Genomic DNA, 22,116 nt, shown 5'->3' with positions numbered 1-22,116 from the left:
TGGGTCTTAATATATGTTGGGTCCTTAATATATGTTGCTTTTAAGATAAAATACAGTCTTCAGCTTGACATTTAAAGCTTTTCATAATCTCAATAGCATCTACTTTTCCAACATTATTTTACAATTCTCTTAAACTACCCCATTAGTTATTTCCCATAATGCAACATTCCATTTCTCAGGGTCTTTGTATAAGTAGTCTCCACCTATGGGATTAACACATTCCTCATCTCTGTTTTGCAGTTTCCTTCAAAGCACAGGACAGATGTTAGCTCCTACAAAAAATGTTTATCAATCCCTATAGCAATTAACACACTCTCCCACTGAAAATTATTTAGGGAATGCATGTTACATTTCCTTATTTATTTATGTAGTGTACCTTTCTAGCATAATTTAAACACCTTAGGAGTATAAACTATTTAACTATGGGCCAAATTTGATTTGAATTGTAGTAAGAGCCTAAGAATCTCCAGACTCACTCGTATTTTTAAATTCAAGCAGCCAAGTCATCAAATTCAAGTGAGAAGTTCTGGGAAAAAGTGAAAGGGGAAGAGTTGTATTTTGTGGAAGAAGTATTAGAAGAAATTGCTCTCTTCTTCCTCTTTCTCCTGAGGTGGAAATGGAAAATTATTGGGCAGAGATTCTCCTCTCTGAGGGTTGTTCTTGGGTCCTTGGGTATATCTAATGCTTCTCCAGAATTCAAGATACTTTAAAATCCCTCTTCCATAGGTTTAGTGAGCTCAAATTCTCAGGGACTACAGGGATTGATAAATCTCTTACTTGAGAGGTCAAGTTCAGTGCATATGTCTGGGTAAGGAAAGGATAGAAACAGAAAATCTGTAAATAAATATTAAATGAACCATATAAGGGAGTCCACAGTGTGCTATATACAATGAGGATATCCAAAGAATTTCAGGACATTTACCTCCAGGCAATATAGAGACCAGTTAAAGAGGCTGGGTGTATAGGTAAAAAACACATAATATCTGATATATGCTAAATGAGAGGTACTAGATGGGAAATGCCATTGCATTTCAGAAAAGAGGAAGCCTAGGGATGTGGAATAAATTATATTCCATAATGCTGACCTTAAGTAATTAAAGGTTAAATTGTCATCTGCTAATAGGGAAGTGACCAAAGGATATGAACAAACATTTCTCAAATAATTCTCCAAATCAAGAAGAGAAATACACAACCAAACAGTTGTGAAATTTCACAGCAAATTGACAAAGATGGCAAGAGGAAATTAGCCAGTGTTGTAGGAATTATAGAAAAACAGGCAAAAAAATGTTGTCCATGTACAATCATTCTAAGAAGAACTTTGGTATCACAAAAATAAACTGACTCAGATGTCTATAGTCTTTGAATTGTATATCCCACTGCTAGGCATAGACCCCAAGAAGATCAATAACAGAAGGAAAGGATACATATGCACTAAAATATTTATAGTTGCATTTTGTCTGTCAGCAAAGAAACAAAGTGGATGCCCATCTATTAGGAAATGATAACACATTGGGATATATGAATGTAATGAAATTTACCATGCCTTTAGAAATGATGAGCATGAATAATACAGAGAAGCATGGAAAGACTTACATGAAATGATGTAAAGGAAAGTAAGCAGAGACAGGAAAATAGTATACAATGTCTAGTACAACATAAATGAAAAGAATAGTAACTGCAAAAGAATCAAAACTGATTGTTACAAATTATAAGGAACAAAATATATTGCATACTTCCTGCCTTTGTAAACATTATAGTAAACACAATTTATTTTTCTATTGAAAAATAGATTTTAAGTAAGCTGAGGGGAAATGTATTTTCATATCTCTTCATTGGGGCTAATCTTATTCTCTATATTTTTGCAGCCAGCAGTTTTCTGAATAAATAAGACATAATAAATATTTGTTAAATGAATGTTAAAGAACAAATTCCTGAGGCATTTCAATGGAAATCTCCCTCTAGGATGACATTGGTCTATTAAATACTACACTTTTACTACAATTATATAATCACTTTCAAATGCAAATAGAATTTTGGTAGGAGTCAAAATCAAATTTTCTAGCCTACAGAATACAGTTATCTTCATCCTTTGTCTAAAAATTGCATTTACCTCCCCAAATTTTTGGCACTGAATAATTCAAGTTGGACTATGTTGGTAGTTCTTCAAAATAGGTATGAATGACGTTTTTTAAAGTTTAATCTCTATTATTATAATTTTCTCTATCCTTTTCATAACAAATCAAGACCTGATTTGTAGCATTTGCTAATTTCTGATGTCAATGTTCACACTACAAATTTAATAATTAGCACACTTGAATTCATGCCAGCTCCTTTGCTCCATGAAGTTTAGTATTCCAAGACCTATGGTCCTTTAACACAGTTGTTGCTAGGTTTTGGATAATCCTTATTATAGTTCCACAATATCCAAATAATTTTTTTTCTTCGTGTTGCTTCCAATATTTTTTTCTTAATCTAGGACCTTTGAAACTTGGCTATAAAATTCCTATAAGTTTTCTTCATAGGATTTCTTTCAGGAGGTGATTAGTGGATTTTTTTTTATTTCTTCTTTACTTTTTTTTTGTTCTAGGATATGAGGGCAATTTTCCTAGATAATTTTTTTATAATGTTACATCAAGACTCTTTTTATATCATGCTGTTTTGGTAGTCCAACTATAACTATATTATTTCTCCTTTAACTGGTTTCCAATTGTTTTTCTGATGAAATGTTTTTTTCTATTTTTTATTCATATTATTTTGTGTTATGATTTCTTGATATCTTAGAATGTCATTAGTTTTCCCTGCTCAATTCTAGTTTTCGATGGATTGTTTTTTTCAAGTTTTTGATTCTTTATTTCAAGTTGGCTGATTTTCTTTTCATAATTTTCTTGATTTTCTTAGAGAGTAATTTTTTCTAATTTTCCTCAGGTTCTCTTATTTGTTTTTTAATGTCCTTTTTAAGTTCTTCCAAGAATTCTTTTTGTGCTTGGGACCATTCTTTCTCATGGAAAAAGGAGAGGATTTTTTTAGCTCCATTATCTTCCACTGAATATGAACCAAGATCTTCTCTATCCCATAGTAACTATTTATAATTAGGTTCTTTCTCCTTTGCTTATTCATTTTTATTTATTTTTTTATTTTGGTTTTAGAAGCTATTAATGTCAAGTTATATAGTCCAAACGGAATGGCAATGATTCCTCAAGCTTCAAGTCCTTCTTAGTGTTATTTTCTGAGGTCTGTCTTTGGTTTCAACTTTGGACTTTTCTCTTCACTCCCAAACCATGGCTAGGGCCCCCAGTTACACTGTCTGGCAAATAATCTTGTTCACTGCTGTCCTTCCTCGGTAGATACAAATTACAATTGTCTTCTCTGCCCTGGAATTGAAATCAGGAACTCTACTTTCCTGAAAGTTCCCACATTCAACTTTGCTCCTGCACTCACCAGGTATGTGTTGGCTCCTTCTCCCCTACGGATCTGGTCAGCACAGTTGTGTTAAGCTTTCCTCTACAGTGGAAGATCCTTCACTGCTCTGTCAGGGACTTTAAAGATTCTAAGGTTGAAGTTGTCCCTCAATCCAATTGCCTCCAGGGCTTGTTGAATGCTGATTCTGCAGAGCTGGTTTTAGATATTTGCACTTTCCTCAGGCAAAACCTCTCACTCCAGGAGGTCTGGTCTTTCCTGAAGTCTCCTTAATTTGATTTAGGATGACAACTGCTTTATCCCACATTTACTCCTGAAGCAATGTTCTGTCTTTTTTTTGGTGGGAAAATTTAGAAAGCTGAACGTTTTCTGACCTCTGTTATCTTCCCAGAATCCTTTCTGAAAGTCAAAGGTTTTAAAGGAAATAAAGATGTAATTTCTCTCACTCAGCCCCCATCTAAGTTCCCAGATCCTCTAAAATCTATTTACAGACTTCTTAGTGGACTCTGGGTTGAAAATCTCTATATTAAAGGAAGGGAAAATAGCTAAATAGGAAAATCAACTAGATGAGAAGAAATATTTGCAGAAAAGGTCTTAGTTGGAGATTACATACATTGTAAGGTACTGCGAGATCAATTCTCAAGATATTTGAAAGAGGAAAAGACATAGTATTATGGAAGGAAAAACTTTCAGACTTTATTAATAAAAAAAGGTGTCCAAGTGAACATTAATAGCTACCAATCCATATGCTTTCTTTCCAATCTATATAAGCACTTTATGGGAATAATCAGGACAAGCATTGAGGTCACTCTTAATAGAGACAGGTGATGCAGTGGGTAGAACAATGGGTTTGGAGTCTGGTGGATGTGAATTGTATACACTTGCTATTTGAGTTAAATGATCTGGGCACGTTATTTAACTTCTGCTCAGTTAAATGTTACTTAAAGTTTCCAGTTCTGGGCAGCTAGGTGGTGAAGTAGATAGAGCAGAGGCCCTGGAGTCAGGAGGACATGAGTTCACATTTGACCTCAGACATTTAATAATTGCCTAGCTGTGTGACCTTTGGTAAATCACTTAATCCCATTGCTTTAAACTTAAAAAAAAATAAAAAACAGTTTCCAATCCAACAAAGTGTCTCCATTAATATATTAAAATTCTATAGGCCCTTAAAGGACAAAACAAAATAAATAAACTTGTTCAACAGACCTTTAATTCATTCATAGAAAGTAAGGTATGAAATAGAAATATAAAATTAGACATGAAATAGACTTGCCAAAGATATTTGCCATTTTCATGGAGGCAATCCAGTGAAAAGTCTGTGGTTGAAGCAGGGAAGAAGTGGGGAAACATGTAAATGTTCCTCTTCACAGATGATATTGTGCTGGTTACATCAAAGCCCAGAAACTGACAAATCATCCTAGATGAGATCCATAAACATGGCAAAAAGTTCAACCTAGCTATCCATGCAGGAAAACAAACAAAAAGGGCAAAGGTAACTTTTGACCAAATGATTTTATTTAGTTGTGTGGATAATGCTGAAAGATTATCAATCTGTATTTTTCTCTTGGATGACACTGCCAAGGGACAATGAGTTGAACCTGGAATTTAATAAGAAGAGAACAGGTTGATTGCTCTTAGAAAAATGCAAAAAAGTTTCATTGGTCCTAAATTTCACCTGAAACAAAGCCCCATTTTTTAATATCATTGTGTATAATCTGAAAAATTAAAGTTGAGCTTTATCCAAAAATTATTGGATTGGTGTGATGTGAATAGGTAGTAGGTAACTCATTACAAACAAGGAATTAGGTGGAAGAAATTCTCTAAACAATGTCATTGAAGAGATATCTGAGTGAAAAAGATGGACATATTATATAGTAAGAGGAAGGTAGAGATGATTTAGGGAGAAGCTGTGTTCTCTTATTAGTGTTTTTGATACATCAAAAGCATATTGAGAGATCTTTGTGCTAAATTGATGATTGGGAATGGCTAATGATCATGCATGATACATGAGCATTGATGGACTGGATCTGTATCCTTGATGGGAATAACCTCCTGGGGCAGAGCAGAGATCATGTGAAGTATTGCAATACTGTACTTTTCAGGGGAACCACCTAACTAGGAAAGATTAATGGAAAGAAGTCCAAGTGGCAAACTGTTCTCTTTCATATTCTTTGTACCAAATTCCATCATTTTCCTTCCTCCTGGTATATGCTGGACTCAGCAAACTTCAGGTCTATGCAGCTCCTCCCATTGACCCCTGATCATCTGATATATTTCAGCCCAGGGTGCCAACTCTCAGCCAAAGCTGACCACAAGCTTCTTGCTTCTAGGTCTCCTTCAGCCATTATTGTGACCCTAGGTCATACTCAGCACTCAACACTCAAATCATGGTTCTACTCTTCTTCTTGATATTTGGTAAGTATTCTTAGATTGTTTCTTCCTGCTTTAGGTTACTCAGTTCTCACTACCTGCGAGAGGGTAAAATAGAGTTCGTTCTTGGCTACATTGTACAAAAGGGAGATTGTTCAATTAGAAAGCTCCAAATTTCTCTCCTCTTAGTTCTATGTGCTTGATTTTTTTTCTTTTTTAACTTCCTAACCCAGATTAAAATATAAATATGCAATATGACCACCAGAGAGAGTTTTGGCCAACTTGGGTTTTTGCTATTTTATTTTTTATCCTAAAGGAATTCACCCATGCTATTCTCTATTCATAGTACAAAGATATGGTCTGAAGCAATTATCGCAATTCCTAGCCAGAACAGACCCCTAATAAATATATATTGAGTGACTGACTGAGACACAGGTGGATAAAGTAGAGCAAGGAAATAAAAAAGTGTGCATCTTCTTTATGCCATCTTATCTAATTTCCTTTTTCATCAGTTTGTCCAGGCTGTTTTTGCTTTCTGAAATTCCCTTTCTCACCTCATTTCTCTTGGTCTAACTAAATCCTTCAAGTTATCAAATAGACCCATTTCTTCCATAAAATTTTCCCTAAGCACTGCGGGGACCAAGTATCATCCCCTCCTCTGAAGAGTCATAGAATAACTCATCTAGTATCACTCATTTAAATCAGATATTATGCATTTTTATGTATACACCTTACCTCCCTAAAATGCCTGAAAGGGAGGGCTCCACTCTTGAGATTCTGAATCTCCTCAGTGTACATATATTATTGTGGGTTTATGATAGAGTTTATGAATGCTTCTTGAATGACTAATCATTTTCCCTCCTTTCTTCCCCAGCCATAGGCATTGGATTTGGCTTTTCAGGTAAGAGCTTTTATTTAGCTTTGGATTCCCCATCTAACAGAGAAGAAATTTGAAAGTTTCTTGAGCTCTGGAGAGACACTTAAGGTTTCATAGTCCAAGTACAATTTTCAGTGAGGAGAATCTGCCCAATAACTTTACATTTTCACCCCCAAGAATAGGGGAAGGAGAGAGTTGTTTCTCCTAATTCTCGTTTCACAAAACACAGTTCTTCCCCTTTGCTTGTACCCAGGATTCTTCCACCACAAAATGATGAATAGTCTGCTTGAGTTCAGAATTTTCTAGAGAAATTGTAGATGCAGGTTAGGTTATGAATCCTTAAACATTCATTACTTATTATTGACACATTTTAGCCCTCAAATGATGCTCTTCTACTAGCCTACAAGATAATATTTGTCAAGTTACTTCCTTCTCCCCTCTAAGTATGTTTCCATTTCAGTAAAATAAGAAGATGGAAGTATGTGATTTCTCAATAACTAGGAATTGGGACATCTTGATCTAATGCTAATTCCATTCCTTTGTTCACTCCCCTCTACAATGAAAGTGTTGAACAAGGTGGTTTCCAAAATGTTCCCTAGTTCTAAAAGTTTGTTAATGTATCTGTTTGTTGCTCCATAGACTGCCCAAGATAGATAAGTTGTCCTTTGTGACTGTGACGTTTTGTTTTGAGTTTCAGTTTCTTTCTTTGTTAACTCTGAAACTGTGACTCTAAGTGATCCCTAAAGTCCCTTTTATCACTAATGTAACAATTGTGAAGGAATGGGTTGACATATATCTAATTGCTATGAGGCTTAAAATTCCACTCCAAAAGTAATGAGTTGATTTGGATGCCAATTGTGAAAATATAACTGACCTTAGCACCTAGTTTAAAGAAGAAACTACCCAAAGGTCTGTTTCCTCAGGGATGGAAAGACTCCCAAGCAATGTCTTTGCTGTGTCCTGAGTTTTTTTCCCCTTCCCCATGAAGAATGGTTTTGTATTTCCTCCTCAAATGAAGGGATAATTTGTGCTAATTGCTTGTCCACTTGACACAGATGTAAAAATTCCTAACTATAATTCTGGTTGAGTACCTCCCCAAATTTGCCCTATAGGATCATTTTTGAGATTTCTCATTCCCTTCCACTGATCTGGTCATTTGTAGAACTCCCTCATGGTTTGCGCCTAGTAGGAGGCAACAGCCGTTGTAAAGGCCGGGTGGAATTGTGGAAGAATGAGAAATGGGGCACTGTATGTGATGACCACTGGAAGAGAGAAACAGCAGATATGGTGTGCCAGGAGCTGCAATGTGGACCAGTTATGGAAGTACGGGCTGGCAAACTCTTTTTACCAAAAGCCCAGGAAGCCCAACCCATCTGGAACCTGAAATGTCAAGGGAGAGAAAGGACATTGGCAGAATGTGAAGAAGATACTGTCGATTGTGAAGACCATAATGAAGATGCAGGGGCAATCTGTGAAGGTAAGTTATTAAGGATCAATTGAAGGCTTGAAATGACCTTGGACTTAATAAGTATATAATAATAGTGATAATTTTTAATGTTGCTGCTGCTGTTGTTATAATGATAAGTGTGCTTTTAATGTTTGGAAAGTGTTTTTCTCAGGTCAATTCTATAAGGTTGTACAAGTTATTATTATCTTCAGTATGCAGCTGAGAGTAAGAGTTTACAGAGAGAGTAAGAGACTTCCCCAGGGTACACAACTGATGTGTATCATACATGCAATATGAAAGTAAGTCTCTTAAACTCCAAATCCATTTTTTTTCCAAAACATGTTGTCTGTCCAGGTTTCAGACCTTCAATATATACTTATATTTTTATTATCCATTTTCTATTCTGACCAACATACACATATGACATTGGGCAAAACCTTTAGAGACTTTGGAGACTATTTTTCTTGTTGGAAAAAAAATGATTGGGTTGTGATAATACCTGAGTTGCCTTCCAAATCTCCATCCTAGCATCCAAATACGCCAAGGAAGAATTACCTGCTGAACTTTTTTTTAGGTTTTTGCAAGGCAAATGGGGTTAAGTGGCTTGCCCAAGGCCACACAGCTAGGTAATTATTAAGTGTCTGAGACTGGATTTGAACCCAAGTACTCCTGACTCCAGGGTCAGTGCTTTATCCACTGTGCCACCTAGCCACCCCTCATCTGCTGAACTTTAACTCAATTCATTTTCCCCATACTTCCTAGTCTCATAACCCAACCTATGACTCTCTCAAATCCATTTTTGCTCTTGTGCAAAGATTTCAATCATGTCTCTCTCTTTGTGATCCTATTTTGGGGAGTTTTCTTGTAAAAAAATACTAGAGTACTTTGTCATTTTATTCCCCAGCTAATTTTACAGAGGAAGAAATGGAAGCAAACAGGATTAAGTGACTTGTTCAGGGTCACATAACTGGTAGCTGTTTGAGGTCATATTTGAACACAGGAAGATGAGTCTTCCTGAGTCCAAGCCAGGCACTCTATCCATTGTACTACTTACCTGATCCCTGACTCAAAATAATGCTATTCAATACCCACATCCTAGAGAGAGTTTTCATCAATTAAACCATTTGATGTAATCCATAATTACTCACTATATACACATATTGGGGCAGCTAAATGGTGCAGTGGCTAAAGCACTGGTCTTGGAGTCAGGAGGAGGAGAGTTCAAATCTGACCTCAGACATTTGCTGATTGTGTGAACTTGGGCAAATCATTTAATCCTGATTGCCTCGCATCCAGAGTCATCTCCAGTCATCCTTACCTGGCCACTGAACCCAAATGACTCTGGAGGAGTAAATGAGACTGGTAACTTAGCAAAGCACTCTCCTCACTCAAATACAATTTATATGCTTGTCATGGCATCACCTCCCTGATGTCATGGTCTTCTTCAAGAATGAAGGACAACCATTATATGCATATGTGTGTGTCTATATTTCCTCAAGGAAAATTATTAAATATAAGTTTCATGAATATCAAGACTTTTGTGCTTTGATCTGTTCTTTCTTCTCCAGAACCATATTACATTGCTTTAAACAAATCAAGTATAGAGTCCTACCTGAAAGACCTGTACTCAAGTCCAGCCAGTTCCTTTTTTAAAAAATGTTTTATTTTTTCTCAATTACATGTAAAAACAATTTTATTGTTAGTTTTTTCAATGTTGAATTCCATATTCTCTTCATCCCATTACCTTTCCTGAGATGGTAAGTAATTTGATTGAGCAGCTAGGTGATGGAGTGGATAGAGCACTGGCTTTGGAGTCAAGTAGACAGGAGTTTGAATTCCAACCTCAGACAAGTGCCACTTGCTATCTGTGTGTCCTTAAGCAAGTCACTTAGTCCTGATTGCCTCACATCCAGGGCCATCTTTAGTCATCTTGATTTATATCTGGCTACTGGACCCAGATGCTCTGGAAGAGAAAGAGAGGCTGGTGACTTAGCACAGCACCCATCACTCACAGCCAATTCATGTGCTTGCCATGGCTTCACCTCCCCTGTCTTCTTCAAGAATGAAGGACAAACTTCATCAAGCAATTTTATATAGGCTGTACATGTGCTATCATGTAAAAGAAATTTACATTTTAGGCATTTTTAAGTCCAACCAATTCCAAGGCTTTACTTACTAGCTATGAGATTTTGGACAAATCATTTCTACTCTCTAGGTTTCATTTCTTAAGTGAGAAGAATAGATTAGATTATCTCTGAATTTTAAGGGGTGGCAGAAGATGACTGTGACTTGGCTTGCAGCAGCCCCTGATGCCTCTTTCTCATATAAAGCAGCATCAAGCTAAGGAAATCCATGCAGAATATGAGAATTGCAGACCCTCAAACCCAAGCCATAGGGTAATCGGTTGAAAATGGAGAAAGAAATCAGGAGATAAAAAAATAAGCATGTGTGCTGAATACTAAGTCAACAGAGCGTGAAAATAAGAAGAAAATACAGGTTAGTACTACCTGGTCAGATAGAGGTGAATTTCATACAAATGAGGCCTCTATAAGTGAGTATCTTGTGGAAAATTGAAAGGTAAGTCTAGTAGAGTGGGAAAAAAATACAACCTTTTTACTAAAGTGTAGTGAGAAGAATGTTTTTGGAACTAGAGGTCTTGGGTTTAAATTCTGTGTCCACTATTTGCACTTTATGTGATCTTGGACCAATAACTTAAAAATTCCTAGTTAGGAATCCTCATAAAGTGATGGGATTGAACCAGATCTCCAAGGACCCATTCAGTCTATGATACTATGATCTTTGTGACCATATATCATTCACTTGCAAGTCTCTTGCCCTTAATTATTCCTTTTATAAAGTGAAAGAACTAGACTAAAGGAACACTATAATCACTTCTAGTTCTTCATGCAATGATGTAGGTGGGTGACTACCAATTTTATCTTTAATATTTAAATTTATTGCTTTTATATCCTTAGAGGGTCATCAATGTCCAGGAACTGACAACGCTTGTCTTTTTTTTTCCAATCTTCAAAATAATATTATCTACACTTACCTTACAGGACTGTCGAGGGAAGCCAATAAAATAATAGTTGTAAAAATGCTGTGAAAAATCAAAACAAATATCTAAATTGTTGCTAAAAAGTAAACCCAAGATTGTAGACCTTACATCTTAGTTTGTAGACATAGCATCTTAGGTTCTTTTCACTGTCTTATTTTTTTTTAAGAATCTCTGGATTTTGAAGATTACCAACTGGTTGCTGGCCCTAGTCGCTGCATTGGACGAGTAGAAGTGAAATATTCTGAAAAGTGGGCTAGTGTGTGCAATGCAGGCTGGACCCTCCAACATGCCAAGGTGCTGTGTCAGGAGATAGGCTGTGGAAGACCCATTTTGACCAAGGGTTCTTGTAGCAAGGATGAACAGGGCACTGGGGGCATCTGGCCAGGTCAAGTAGAATGCCAAGGGTCAGAATTATCCCTGAAGGACTGTTCAGTTACACCAATGGAGAAGAACAATTGTTCCCATAAGGATGATACCTGGGTCTATTGTGAAGGTAATGCTTGGGATTTTACTTCTGTTTAATTCAATTAATCTAATATGTATCGAGAACCTTAAGAGGATGGACGCTTGATTTTCTTTATCTGGAATGGAACATTGGCCCATATTAGGAAGGGGGTAGTGGTGGTCAACTAATGGTAACTTCTGAATAGGATGGAAATCCAAACATGTTATATATTTACAAGTGGTCAACTCTGAATGATCTATTTGGGCCTTATCTATTTTAGTAGACAAATTGTTTATAAGACCAATTTCTCTCAGTCAGAAAGTTCTTCAGTCTCTTTAAGAAAAAATTGTAAGTAATTAGAGAACCTTTTCTTCAAGTTCAGAGTTCCTAATATGAGATCTGTAAACCTTGTTTATATTTATTTGTTTATTGTTTTGATAATTGTATTTTAATATCATATTTTGTATTTCTATAGATTTTAGTTTATACATTTAAAAACATTATTCTGAGAAAAGGCCCCTAGTTTTCGCCAGGATACCAAATGGGTCAATGATACAAAAAAGTCTTAGATGAACACTGAATAGAGTCACTTATCCCTGAGGTCTTCATTACATTTTTTAAAATGGTTCCCATGCCTCTAGAGCAGGCCTTAAAGCACCATAAAATACCAGCTAATATGTTGTTATCATTACTTCACAAAGTTATGAATGTCACAAAACTTAAAACACTGTATAAATGCTAGTTATTTATTACATATATTCAGGGAGGCAATGATTTTTTTTAGCCATAGATAATACTTGTGTCAAGAAAGATTATAAATTTTAGCTCAATGTGATGAACTTTATTATTAAAGTTTACTGTCTTCAAAGCTTTATTCTTGGCATGGGGGAATCAGACATGGATTATGATATCACAATCAATTTGGAGAAATATGACACATACTGCTAGTACCTAAAATAAAACATAATGAATAATAATCACCAAAGTGAGGTATAAAGTGCCATGTGAAGTCTGAGGAAGGAACATCATTATTAGCTACAAACTGACCCCAATTAGTAAAAATAATGAATTCTCCAAAGTAATTGCATTTCAGAAATAGCCATAGTATATCTCCACTGGGATAGAATCAAGTACATAATTTTTACATAATTATACTTCAAATAGCATGAATATAGATACATGTGACTGTTTCACAAAAGTTATTATTTGCTATAATCAAGACCTGGTTACAGGTAAATTAGAGATGACTTTCTAGAACATGTGAGTTGAAGAATGGTAAATACAAAGAATAGAGAAAGATGGTGAATTGAAGAGGCTAGGTCACAGGATCACTGAAATCTATTGTTTAAAGAGTTCTTGGTACCCATCCTGTCAACTTCACATTTCAACAACATACAAGATATACAGCAAGCCAATCTCTACTTGAAGACCTTCCTTGAGTGGAAATTCATTTCCTCCCCAGGCAGCCCATTATGCTTTGGGACAGCTCTAATTATTAGGAAATTTTTCCTTTTATTAAACTTAAAATTGCCTATTCACAACTTTTACTTATCACAAGTGTTTTCCATGGGGACAAAGCAAAAAAAAGGTCTAATTCTTCTTTCACATGAAAGCCTTTAAAATACTTGAAGTCTACTATCCTTTCTTCTTCCAAAACCTCCCTAAATTCAAGTAGGCAGGTGTCCTGCTTTACATTACTATGTATCACCTTGGAGTACATCATTTAACCCCTAGATATGTTGTATTGCTTATCTAGTTAGGGGTTTTATAATGAGACTTTTTCATATAAACTTTTGTAAAACAGAATTTAGGGCCAGCTATATGTGCAGTGGATAGAGCCCTAGGTTTAGAATCAGGACAATTTTTTTTTCATAAACTCACATCTGTATTAAGATATGCACTATGTGATCCTGGACAAGTCACTTGATCCTGTTTGTCTCCATTTCTTTATCTATAAAAGGAACTGGGAAAATGGCAAACCATTCCAGTATCTTTGCCAAAAAAAAAACCCCAAATGGAATCCTAAAGAGTCAGATACTACTGAATACCACCACCACCACCAAAAACAACAAATTATTTCAGACTAATTCAGCTTTTCCATTAAGTGATTCATCATAGGAAAACTTCTAAGACAGAAATTTTTTAGATATCCAATTGGAGTGTGTAGGAATAGGATGGGAGAGGGGAGTTTAGGGTGAAAGTGGGAGATGGAAAGAAATCCAGTGGAGAGAGAATAGAAAACAATGCCAAGAATTCAATCAGGGAGAAGTGAATTTTTCAAATCCTCACCAGCCCCATCCTTTTGAACTCTGAGAATATTATATGTGTTATTAGAAAATAATTCACCAGTTGAGTACTCGGTGACTATTATTTGAAGATCTTCCTAGAGCCTTGAATTAAATTGAATTGAAATGGTATCACAGGAGTAGGTGAAGTTTCGGTTTGTAAGGACTAAGAGAGTGAGAGGAAGACTAGTGCTGCAAGAATAAAAAACAAATTTTTCACAGGGATCCAGAACAACTTGGTTGGATGGCTGGCTCTCTTTCATTTATTATTTATGACCTTGGGCAAACTACTATATTTCCCTGGGCTTAAGTTTCCTCTAATGTAAGATGTCAGCATTCTCCAGCTAACCACTTCATATGGATTTCATTAAATTTGGTGTGCAAAAGGCAATCTATACCAGTGATTCTCAGTCTGTTTGGTCTCAAGACACCTTTCCATTTTTGAAAATTATGAAGGACACTCCCCTCCCTTAAGAGTTTTATATGTTTTATTTCCATTGATATTCATCACAATAATAATTAAATCATCTTGGTATTATTATGAGAATAGTTTTAATATCATAGACCCTCTGATCAGGGTGAGAGGGAGGTCTCTGATACCCACTTTGAAAAACTGATTCTCGATCATCTTTTCGTTTTAATTAATTAGGAAAGTGAGGCCTAGAAAGAAGGAAGGGAATTTTATTAAAGCATCTATCTACTCATTACCAAGTGTTTTATAGCTCTGATCCTCACAACAACCAGTTAGCTGTAGATAGTAAATTGAGCCCAGTTTCAAACACTTACAAATAGTCTTATGACCTGGATGATCTCTGAGGTCTCTTTCAATTGTAATTTCTATTGTTATTGAAACCTTATGTTATTAAGGAAAAGGAGAATCTAGTAGGGATAAGTAAGAAAAATGGGCATAAATATGTCTCCAGAGCTTTAAATTTGTAACATCTGCTACTTGTTCAACTCTCTTGTCTCCCCCAGAACGCTTTGCCTTGAGGTTGGTGAATGGAGAAAGAAAGAAAAGAGGAAGAAATAATTATTAAGCACCTTTTATATGCCATACATTGTGCTAGGAACTTTAGAAATATCTCATTTGATCCTTTCTCATAATCTGGGAGGTAGGTTCTAGTATTATCCTCATTTTTCAAATGGGGAAACTGAGACAGACAGATTAATGATTTACGTGCAACTAAGAGGTCACAGCTGAAATTGGATTCTTCTTGATTCTGGACTCAGTGCCCTATTCACTGTTACCTAGGTTCCCTAAGAGGTCTTCTTACATTATTACCCCCAGAGGCATTGTTACTTACACATGATCATATAAATAGCAAGAAATAGTCTATCTTTTACACGCGATAGTATAATCTTATTTTTCTCTATGAACCTTTGTAAAGGGTAATAAGAATAGCTGTCCTGATTATTATTTGAAAGATTATGGGTCTTGAAGAGGAAAGAGCTCCATGTTTGGCAACAGAGGACCAGATTTTGAATCTTCATTCTGTTACTACATGTGTTGTTTGGGGTACAAAAATTCGACTTTCTGGGTCTCCATTTCCTCATCTATAACAAGGAGGAGTTTAAAATGAGATGATTTCTAACACTCTTTCATCTATTAATCCTATCTCTGACTTGTGGCTACTTCACAGGACTATAAGGATCAAATAAGGTAATGAATATAAATTTGCCCACAAATAGTCTTATGACCTGGATGATCTCTGAGGTCTCTTTCAATTGTAATTTCTATTGTTATTGAAACCTTATGTTATTAAGGAAAAGGAGAATCTAGTAGGGATAAGTAAGAAAAATGGGCATAAATATGTCTCCAGAGCTTTAAATTTATAACATCTGCTACTTGTTCAACTCTCTTGTCTCCCCCAGAACGCTTTGCCTTGAGGTTGGTGAATGGAGAAAGCAGTTGTTCAGGTCGCCTGGAAGTGCTCCATAAAGGCTCCTGGGGCTCTGTTTGCAATGATGGCTGGGGGGAAAAGGAGGATCAAGTGGTTTGCCAGGAGTTGAACTGTGGTAAGGCCATTTCCAAGAAACTCAGAGCCAAGAAGAATTTTGGCCATGGGAAAGGCCTCATCTGGTTGGATGATGTCCACTGCAAGGGGAAGGAGACATCCTTGGAACAATGTCGACACCGCTTCTGGGGCTACCATGACTGCACCCACAAGGAAGATGTATCTGTGGTCTGTCTTGGTATGCCTGAGGACAAAGGGAAGTCTAGGGTGGGATAAGGGGTGGGTTGATTCCAACTAACAGCAGAAGGCAGTACCACCCTCTTAAGCTCAGTTTGACCTACCTCCTTGCCCCCAGAATGCTCAACTCCATGAACATATCATCTTTTTGTTATCAGACAAGTTATTGCACCTTATTAATGTTTAGGGTTGGAGAAAGGGAGGGAATAACAGTCACAAAATAAATACAAGTTATCTAGTGCATCCCCTTCTTTTTATAAAAGGAGAAACTGAGGCACAGCGGAAAAGAAATGATTAACATAAAGTCCCATGGCTACAGAGCAAGACTAGAATTCAAATCTACCTCTCATCTTATATAATATCATTTTTCTGATGGTCTTTGCTCTTTCTTCCTAATAAATCCCTAACAGGATCATGAGAAAGGGCCACAATTCTACCCCGCTCCCTGGAGTTCTACACGTTACAACTACAGAAAGTTTTTGCACTATTTTAGGGAAAAACCTATCTCCCATTTTTGTAGAATGTAACTTCCCAGGACAATGAAGTGGGAACCCTTTAGCCACAATCCCCAAAAGACTCCAATGACTATTGTATAATTTGAAGAAAGGCCCTGTGTGAGAACTTACTGTAATACCAATCCTCTGCCTCTTCAGAGGCTCTGTTCTACAGTAGGAATAAAATTGTGAGTATAGGGATTAAAAAGTACATGGATGGGGAGAAGACAATCAAAAACCATCCATGCTCCATGATATTCCTTATTCTGAAGATCAGATCAGAGGACTGGCTTGTGCTCAGAACCTCTGAATAATATACCTGATTCTAGGAACTGGAAGTAATATTGCTCTGATACCAATAATAATTTCTATATCTATAGTCCTTTAAAGCTCTACAAATTCTTTCCTATGAAATGAGTAGTGATGGTTTTATTATTTTCATTTTGCAAATGAGACAATTGAGGATCAGAAAGTATAAGTGAATTGTCCTAGTTATATAGGTGGTAAAAATTAACCATATTTTATAATCATATCAGGAGACAAGCAAGTGGAACCTACAGTTTCTGTACTATCTGCTTTTAAGCATGGATAGAATGAGAATAGTGAGTGATTACTTCAGAGATGATCCCCTCTTTCCTGAACCATGACCAAATCCTCTTTTGACAACCAGCAATCAGTTCATAAAGATTCATTGAATTGAGCTGAAAGGGAACTTTGAAAAAAAGGAAACTTAAAATTCAAATATTCTCCCTCTCCCCCAAAACACATATCCCTCCATTTTCTAGATGAGAAATAGTCCTAGAGAGAATAGGTCACCTGAGACTTGAACCCATGTCCTCTGCCTCCCAATAGTACCTTCCTACTGACTTTCCCTCCTTCCCTGTCCTCAAAACTCCCTCCTTTATTCTCTTGTCTTCTTTACAGAAAAATAGCACAACCCATTTTGGAGTCTGGAATCAGTCTAGTTCCAGGAGTGTCTCCCGCCAGGCTCATGAATTCCATCCCTCCCATGGCTTCTGATGGACCAGAAGATTTTATCTGCTTCTCCTTCACTCTTACCAAGGAATCTTTCAACCTGGGCCATAGAATCTGAAATCAACTCTTTCATTTTTTTCCTGAAATCATTATGTGTAAAGTCAGAGGAAGGGCAAACCTGCTAGGAAACTAAGTTCTTGACTTTTCTAGTAGTCTCTCATTATAGAATACTTGGCACAAACTGTTTAACTTTCCATTCCTCTTTTCAACCCATCTGGGAGCCTTCAGTTCTGCTTCATTGGCACTTTCCTCTGATGAGTCGTCAGAACAAGACCTGAGCATGTAAATTAATAAAAGCATCAAGGGAAACTAGATATTAGTCTCTTTCATATTGATTATAAGAAGAAAATGACAATATTACTTTTGAGGCACTTTTAGAGCATTTGGCTCTCTTCAGAGTTTTAAATCTCATCACATTATTTTGCCTCCTCTGGGCTCTTAAGGTTTTAGATCCTAGGACTGAAGGTAAAATCCTGGATTGTGGTGCAACATTTCCATAAGTGGGAGGAGAATCAAGAACATCTCCTGAGCTCCAAGACTGGCTCGTTCACTCTGAAAAATGTTGGTGTTGCAGTAATAACAAATGATCCTTCCCTCAATATGTATGGATCTTTTGAACTTCTTTAATAATCCAGGGGTTCTTAGCTTGGGTTCTACGAACTACTTGATAATAGTTTGAAAACTGTATTTCAATTTTATTGGTTTCTTTTGTAACCCTATACATTTTATTTCATTTGTTTAAGCCATCCCAAAGAATACATAGATTTTTCCCAATTTCCAAAGGGGGTCCAATATGTGAAAAAAGTTAATGATCTATGATATATATGTGTATGTATGTATGTGTATATGTATATGTGTTTGTATATATATGTATATATATATATATATATATATATGTGTGTGTGTGTGTGTGTGTGTGTGTGTAATACATATATATATATAAGCTGCTCTGAAAATAAGCGTTGGACATTTGGATCTACCTGGGAGATGAGTTAGAATAGGAACAATAAAAAAGAAAAGAATCCAGGGAATGTGAGTACTTGACCCTTGGACAGCTCTTCCCCTTTGAAGAATAACTAACATTAAAGAACTATTCTGTCAGGGAGTTGTCCCTGACATTTGCCCCTGATATTCTTTAATAATTAAAAACAAACACTTTACATTACTTATTCAATTTTATCCTTGAGAGGTAGATGCTATTGTCTGAGAAAGAAGTTGAAAAAATAGGGCCCAGTACAGAGTAGAACAGTAGAAAATGTCTTTAGGGATACCTGAATTAAAGTGATGTTAGATGTAATCAATTTCAACATTCATATGTGAATTCTACAAATAACCTTTATTGACCACATCATAAAGATAAGAGGGCTGATACCACAGGGTAATTCAATTATATAATGATAATAACTCTTGTTATTGTAATACTTAAGGTCTACAAAGTTCTTTATAAATATTATTTCATTTGAAATTGGAGACTAAGGCTTTCGGAGAGACATCTAAGAAACTTTATTGTCCCACATAGGAAGGTTTTGTGACAGATGCAAGGAATGCTTTATGTCCCCAAACCAACCCTAAATTCCAGAGAATAAGGGAATTCACATGATTTCTGTCCTATAAATACTGCAGGCAGTAGAGTATTAGAAAAGAATTAACAGCTCTCTATATATTTGTATAGGTATATACCTGTGTGTTTACATATACAGAATGTTATATGATTAAGCAAAAAGTCACCATTTATATTCTTCATGTTAGGAAACTTGATAATATACATAAATATGTGTATCTTTGTTGAACAAAAATTTCAAGACAGTTTCGAGATTTAATAATCAGTGGATTAATTAGCAAATAATCAATACATTAAGGTGAATAGTTTCTGTCTGCAACCAAAGACAAATCATGGAGGTTGCTTGAATGTTTAAAAATCTCTGGAAAGGGAGTTGCCCCGACAGGTGGAAATCAGCTCTGACTGGTTAACAATTAATGAGACAATAAATTTTATAATGAGAAGTGGGTTTTATTCTAATGAGGGATTGGGTGTTGGGATGTGACTTTGATCATTATCACTCTTGGACAAAGAAACTCATCTTCAAACCCAGATTATTCTGCTTCCAGCAATTTATACAAAAGTATCTATTCTACACCTGGCCATACCTGAGTAGAAAAATGGGCCAGAATTCACCTAGATTAGAACTCTTTAACCTTTACTCAGAAATAAACTCTCAGGGGCAGCTGGATGGTACAATAAATAGAGCACTGACCCTGGAATCAGGAGGACTTGAGTTCAAATCCAGTCTCACTTAATAATTACTTAGTTATATGACCTTGAGCAAGTCACTTTACCCCATTGCCTTGCAAAAAGAAAAAAGAAGTAAACTCTCCAAGCTAGGTGGGTTCTAGCCCAAGATTGAGGAGAATTTTAGCTCAATCTCATTGAGTCCTTTAGAAGCTGTTTAAAAAAATGAAGTTAAAAAAAGGAAAAACCTACAGATAACTGAACCTACTAGCAATTGATTACTAATAATCAAAAAGAGGATCTTTCAGTCCTTCACATAAAATTGGTTATTAATGTAATATGAAAATAATCTTTTTCTAAATATACATATATAAATATATACACATATGCAGGTATATGCACAAATATGTATAAAATAAATTGTAAATGTATGCCTGTATATGTATATATACCTATGTACTTGCACATAAAATATGTGTATACATGAATCAATACATGCACACATGAATATATACACTGTGGGTAAATAAATAATACATATTTTTATATTTTCCAATATTTATGTATTCATATACATTTTACTGATTAAAATAATATCAATGATATGAATTTTCTGATTTAGATGATAGTTTTTGATTATTGGAAGAATATTTCCATAATTTTTGGTGCTATTCACAATGTAAGAGATATAGACATTACACTTTACATTTACCTTGCCTTACTAATATTTTCTCCCTCAAATTAGGTAGTCTATGCAATCACCAAAACAATAAATAAAGTCCTGATTTATGGCATTACTTATATCCACAGAATAAATACTTCCACTTTGTCCGACTACCAATAGTTGGAATGAAGTATATATCATTATATAGCATTTTTAATATATGGATATAATGTAAATATGTAAATACATTTCAGAAGCAATTAATTGAAAAGTAATGAGTTTTAAATGCTCATTGCTTTTTAAATATAATTTGCTTAGTTGTGGTTTTTGAGACATAATTATTTAATTTAAAAATATTAAATTGATTAGCCATTCTACGAAACACATTTTTGTTTGTTACCCTCACCCCATTAAGGCTCTTAAGAGAAAAAAATTCAAGTAGACATCAATTTGTTTTGTTTTTGATAACCAAGCAATGGAATACATTAATTTAATTGTAAGTTTACATATTTTAATTTTTAATATTAGTCTTGTATAATAATTGGCTCACAAAATTTCTAAAATTTTAATAATAGACTTTTGTGAACTGGTATGAGCTAGTTCCAGCACACCACTATGACCCAGGCATCACATTTAACCTTACCTTATTATATATATATATCCTTCCACCCTGTCCTCCAAATACATCTACTTGCAAACTCCAACAGTAATGTAAGAACAATCGCTTTGTATTATAGGTTTGGGTGAAATGGGGAGTTATTGGAAGTAGAGGAGTGGATTAAGCTCTCCTGTTTGTTTTTCTCATCAGTTAATAGTGAACTTCCCAAATAGGTGATTTTGTGCCAAGTCAAAAACCACACTTGAAAATTGCAACCAAACACGTATCTTAAGCCAAACAAACTGAAATGATATTTTGGGTTGTAGTTGGCTGGTCTTTGATTCTTTTAAAGTATTTGAACATAGTTACTTATGAGGTTCCAGAGTATTTTCAAATCAGGATATGTTCCAACCTCCAACTAGCACAAAAGTGCTAGATAAAGTAGGAGCCTAGATTTCTAGATCACCTAGAACTCTTATATATTGAGGAAAATTTATCATGCAAACAGTGATATTATTAATAACTTTCCTCACTTTTCAATCTTATTTTGAACTTTATAACGTTTTAAAAAGTGAAAAAAGAGGATTTCACCTGTTTCCTCCATTTCTATATCTACATTTTGGGTTCTTTGAGGAGACAATCTTATCCATGCATTATCCCAAGGCAGTAGGAAGAACCTTGTAGATGACTTCTCTTACTATAGACTTGTAACCCTAGTGGTCAGGGAAAGATTCCTTAGACTTTTAGAAATCCAAGGTCAAAAAAAAGGAAGACCCCAAAGGTTACTGAAGCATTTTAATAGAAGTAAGGCATAAGGAAATGCATATTTCATACCACTTCAAGGATTATTTGTTTTTCTTCATTCTCAAAGAGGACCAAAATAACATCTTGATTTCTTGGTCAAGGTACAATGTGTTTAACTGTGGCTTATCAGATCAACATTAGCTTGAAAGATTCTACCACAGGTAGGGCAAAAATAGTCCATATGGACATTTGAAATGAAG

General features: G+C 35.5%; 1 protein-coding gene across 1 annotated transcript; it reads left to right on the top strand.

Moving 5' to 3' along the window:
* The first annotated feature begins 5,692 nt into the window (after nucleotides 1-5,692).
* CD5L (CD5 molecule like) lies at nucleotides 5,693-17,934 on the top strand. The gene is made up of 6 exons (XM_074223150.1): nucleotides 5,693-5,832; nucleotides 6,662-6,688; nucleotides 7,827-8,141; nucleotides 11,336-11,662; nucleotides 15,772-16,092; nucleotides 17,510-17,934. The coding sequence occupies exons 1-6, from the start codon at nucleotides 5,805-5,807 to the stop codon at nucleotides 17,515-17,517; spliced, it is 1,026 nt and encodes a 341-aa protein (XP_074079251.1). The 5' UTR covers nucleotides 5,693-5,804; the 3' UTR covers nucleotides 17,518-17,934.
* Nucleotides 17,935-22,116: the final 4,182 nt, after the last annotated feature.

Source organism: Macrotis lagotis, chromosome 2 (genome assembly GCF_037893015.1).
Source record: "Macrotis lagotis isolate mMagLag1 chromosome 2, bilby.v1.9.chrom.fasta, whole genome shotgun sequence".
Lineage (NCBI taxonomy): Eukaryota > Metazoa > Chordata > Mammalia > Peramelemorphia > Peramelidae > Macrotis > Macrotis lagotis.
Note: the sequence above shows the minus strand (reverse complement) of the source record. Positions and strands in the feature narration are given on the sequence as shown.

Coding starts and splice junctions, on each gene's coding strand:
- CD5L (XM_074223150.1), top strand. CDS start 5,805: ATGGTTCTACTCTTCTTCTTGATATTTG. Junction 6,689..7,826: donor CATTGGATTTGGCTTTTCAG/GTAAGAGCTTTT, acceptor GGTCATTTGTAG/AACTCCCTCATGGTTTGCGC. Junction 11,663..15,771: donor TACCTGGGTCTATTGTGAAG/GTAATGCTTGGG, acceptor TGTCTCCCCCAG/AACGCTTTGCCTTGAGGTTG.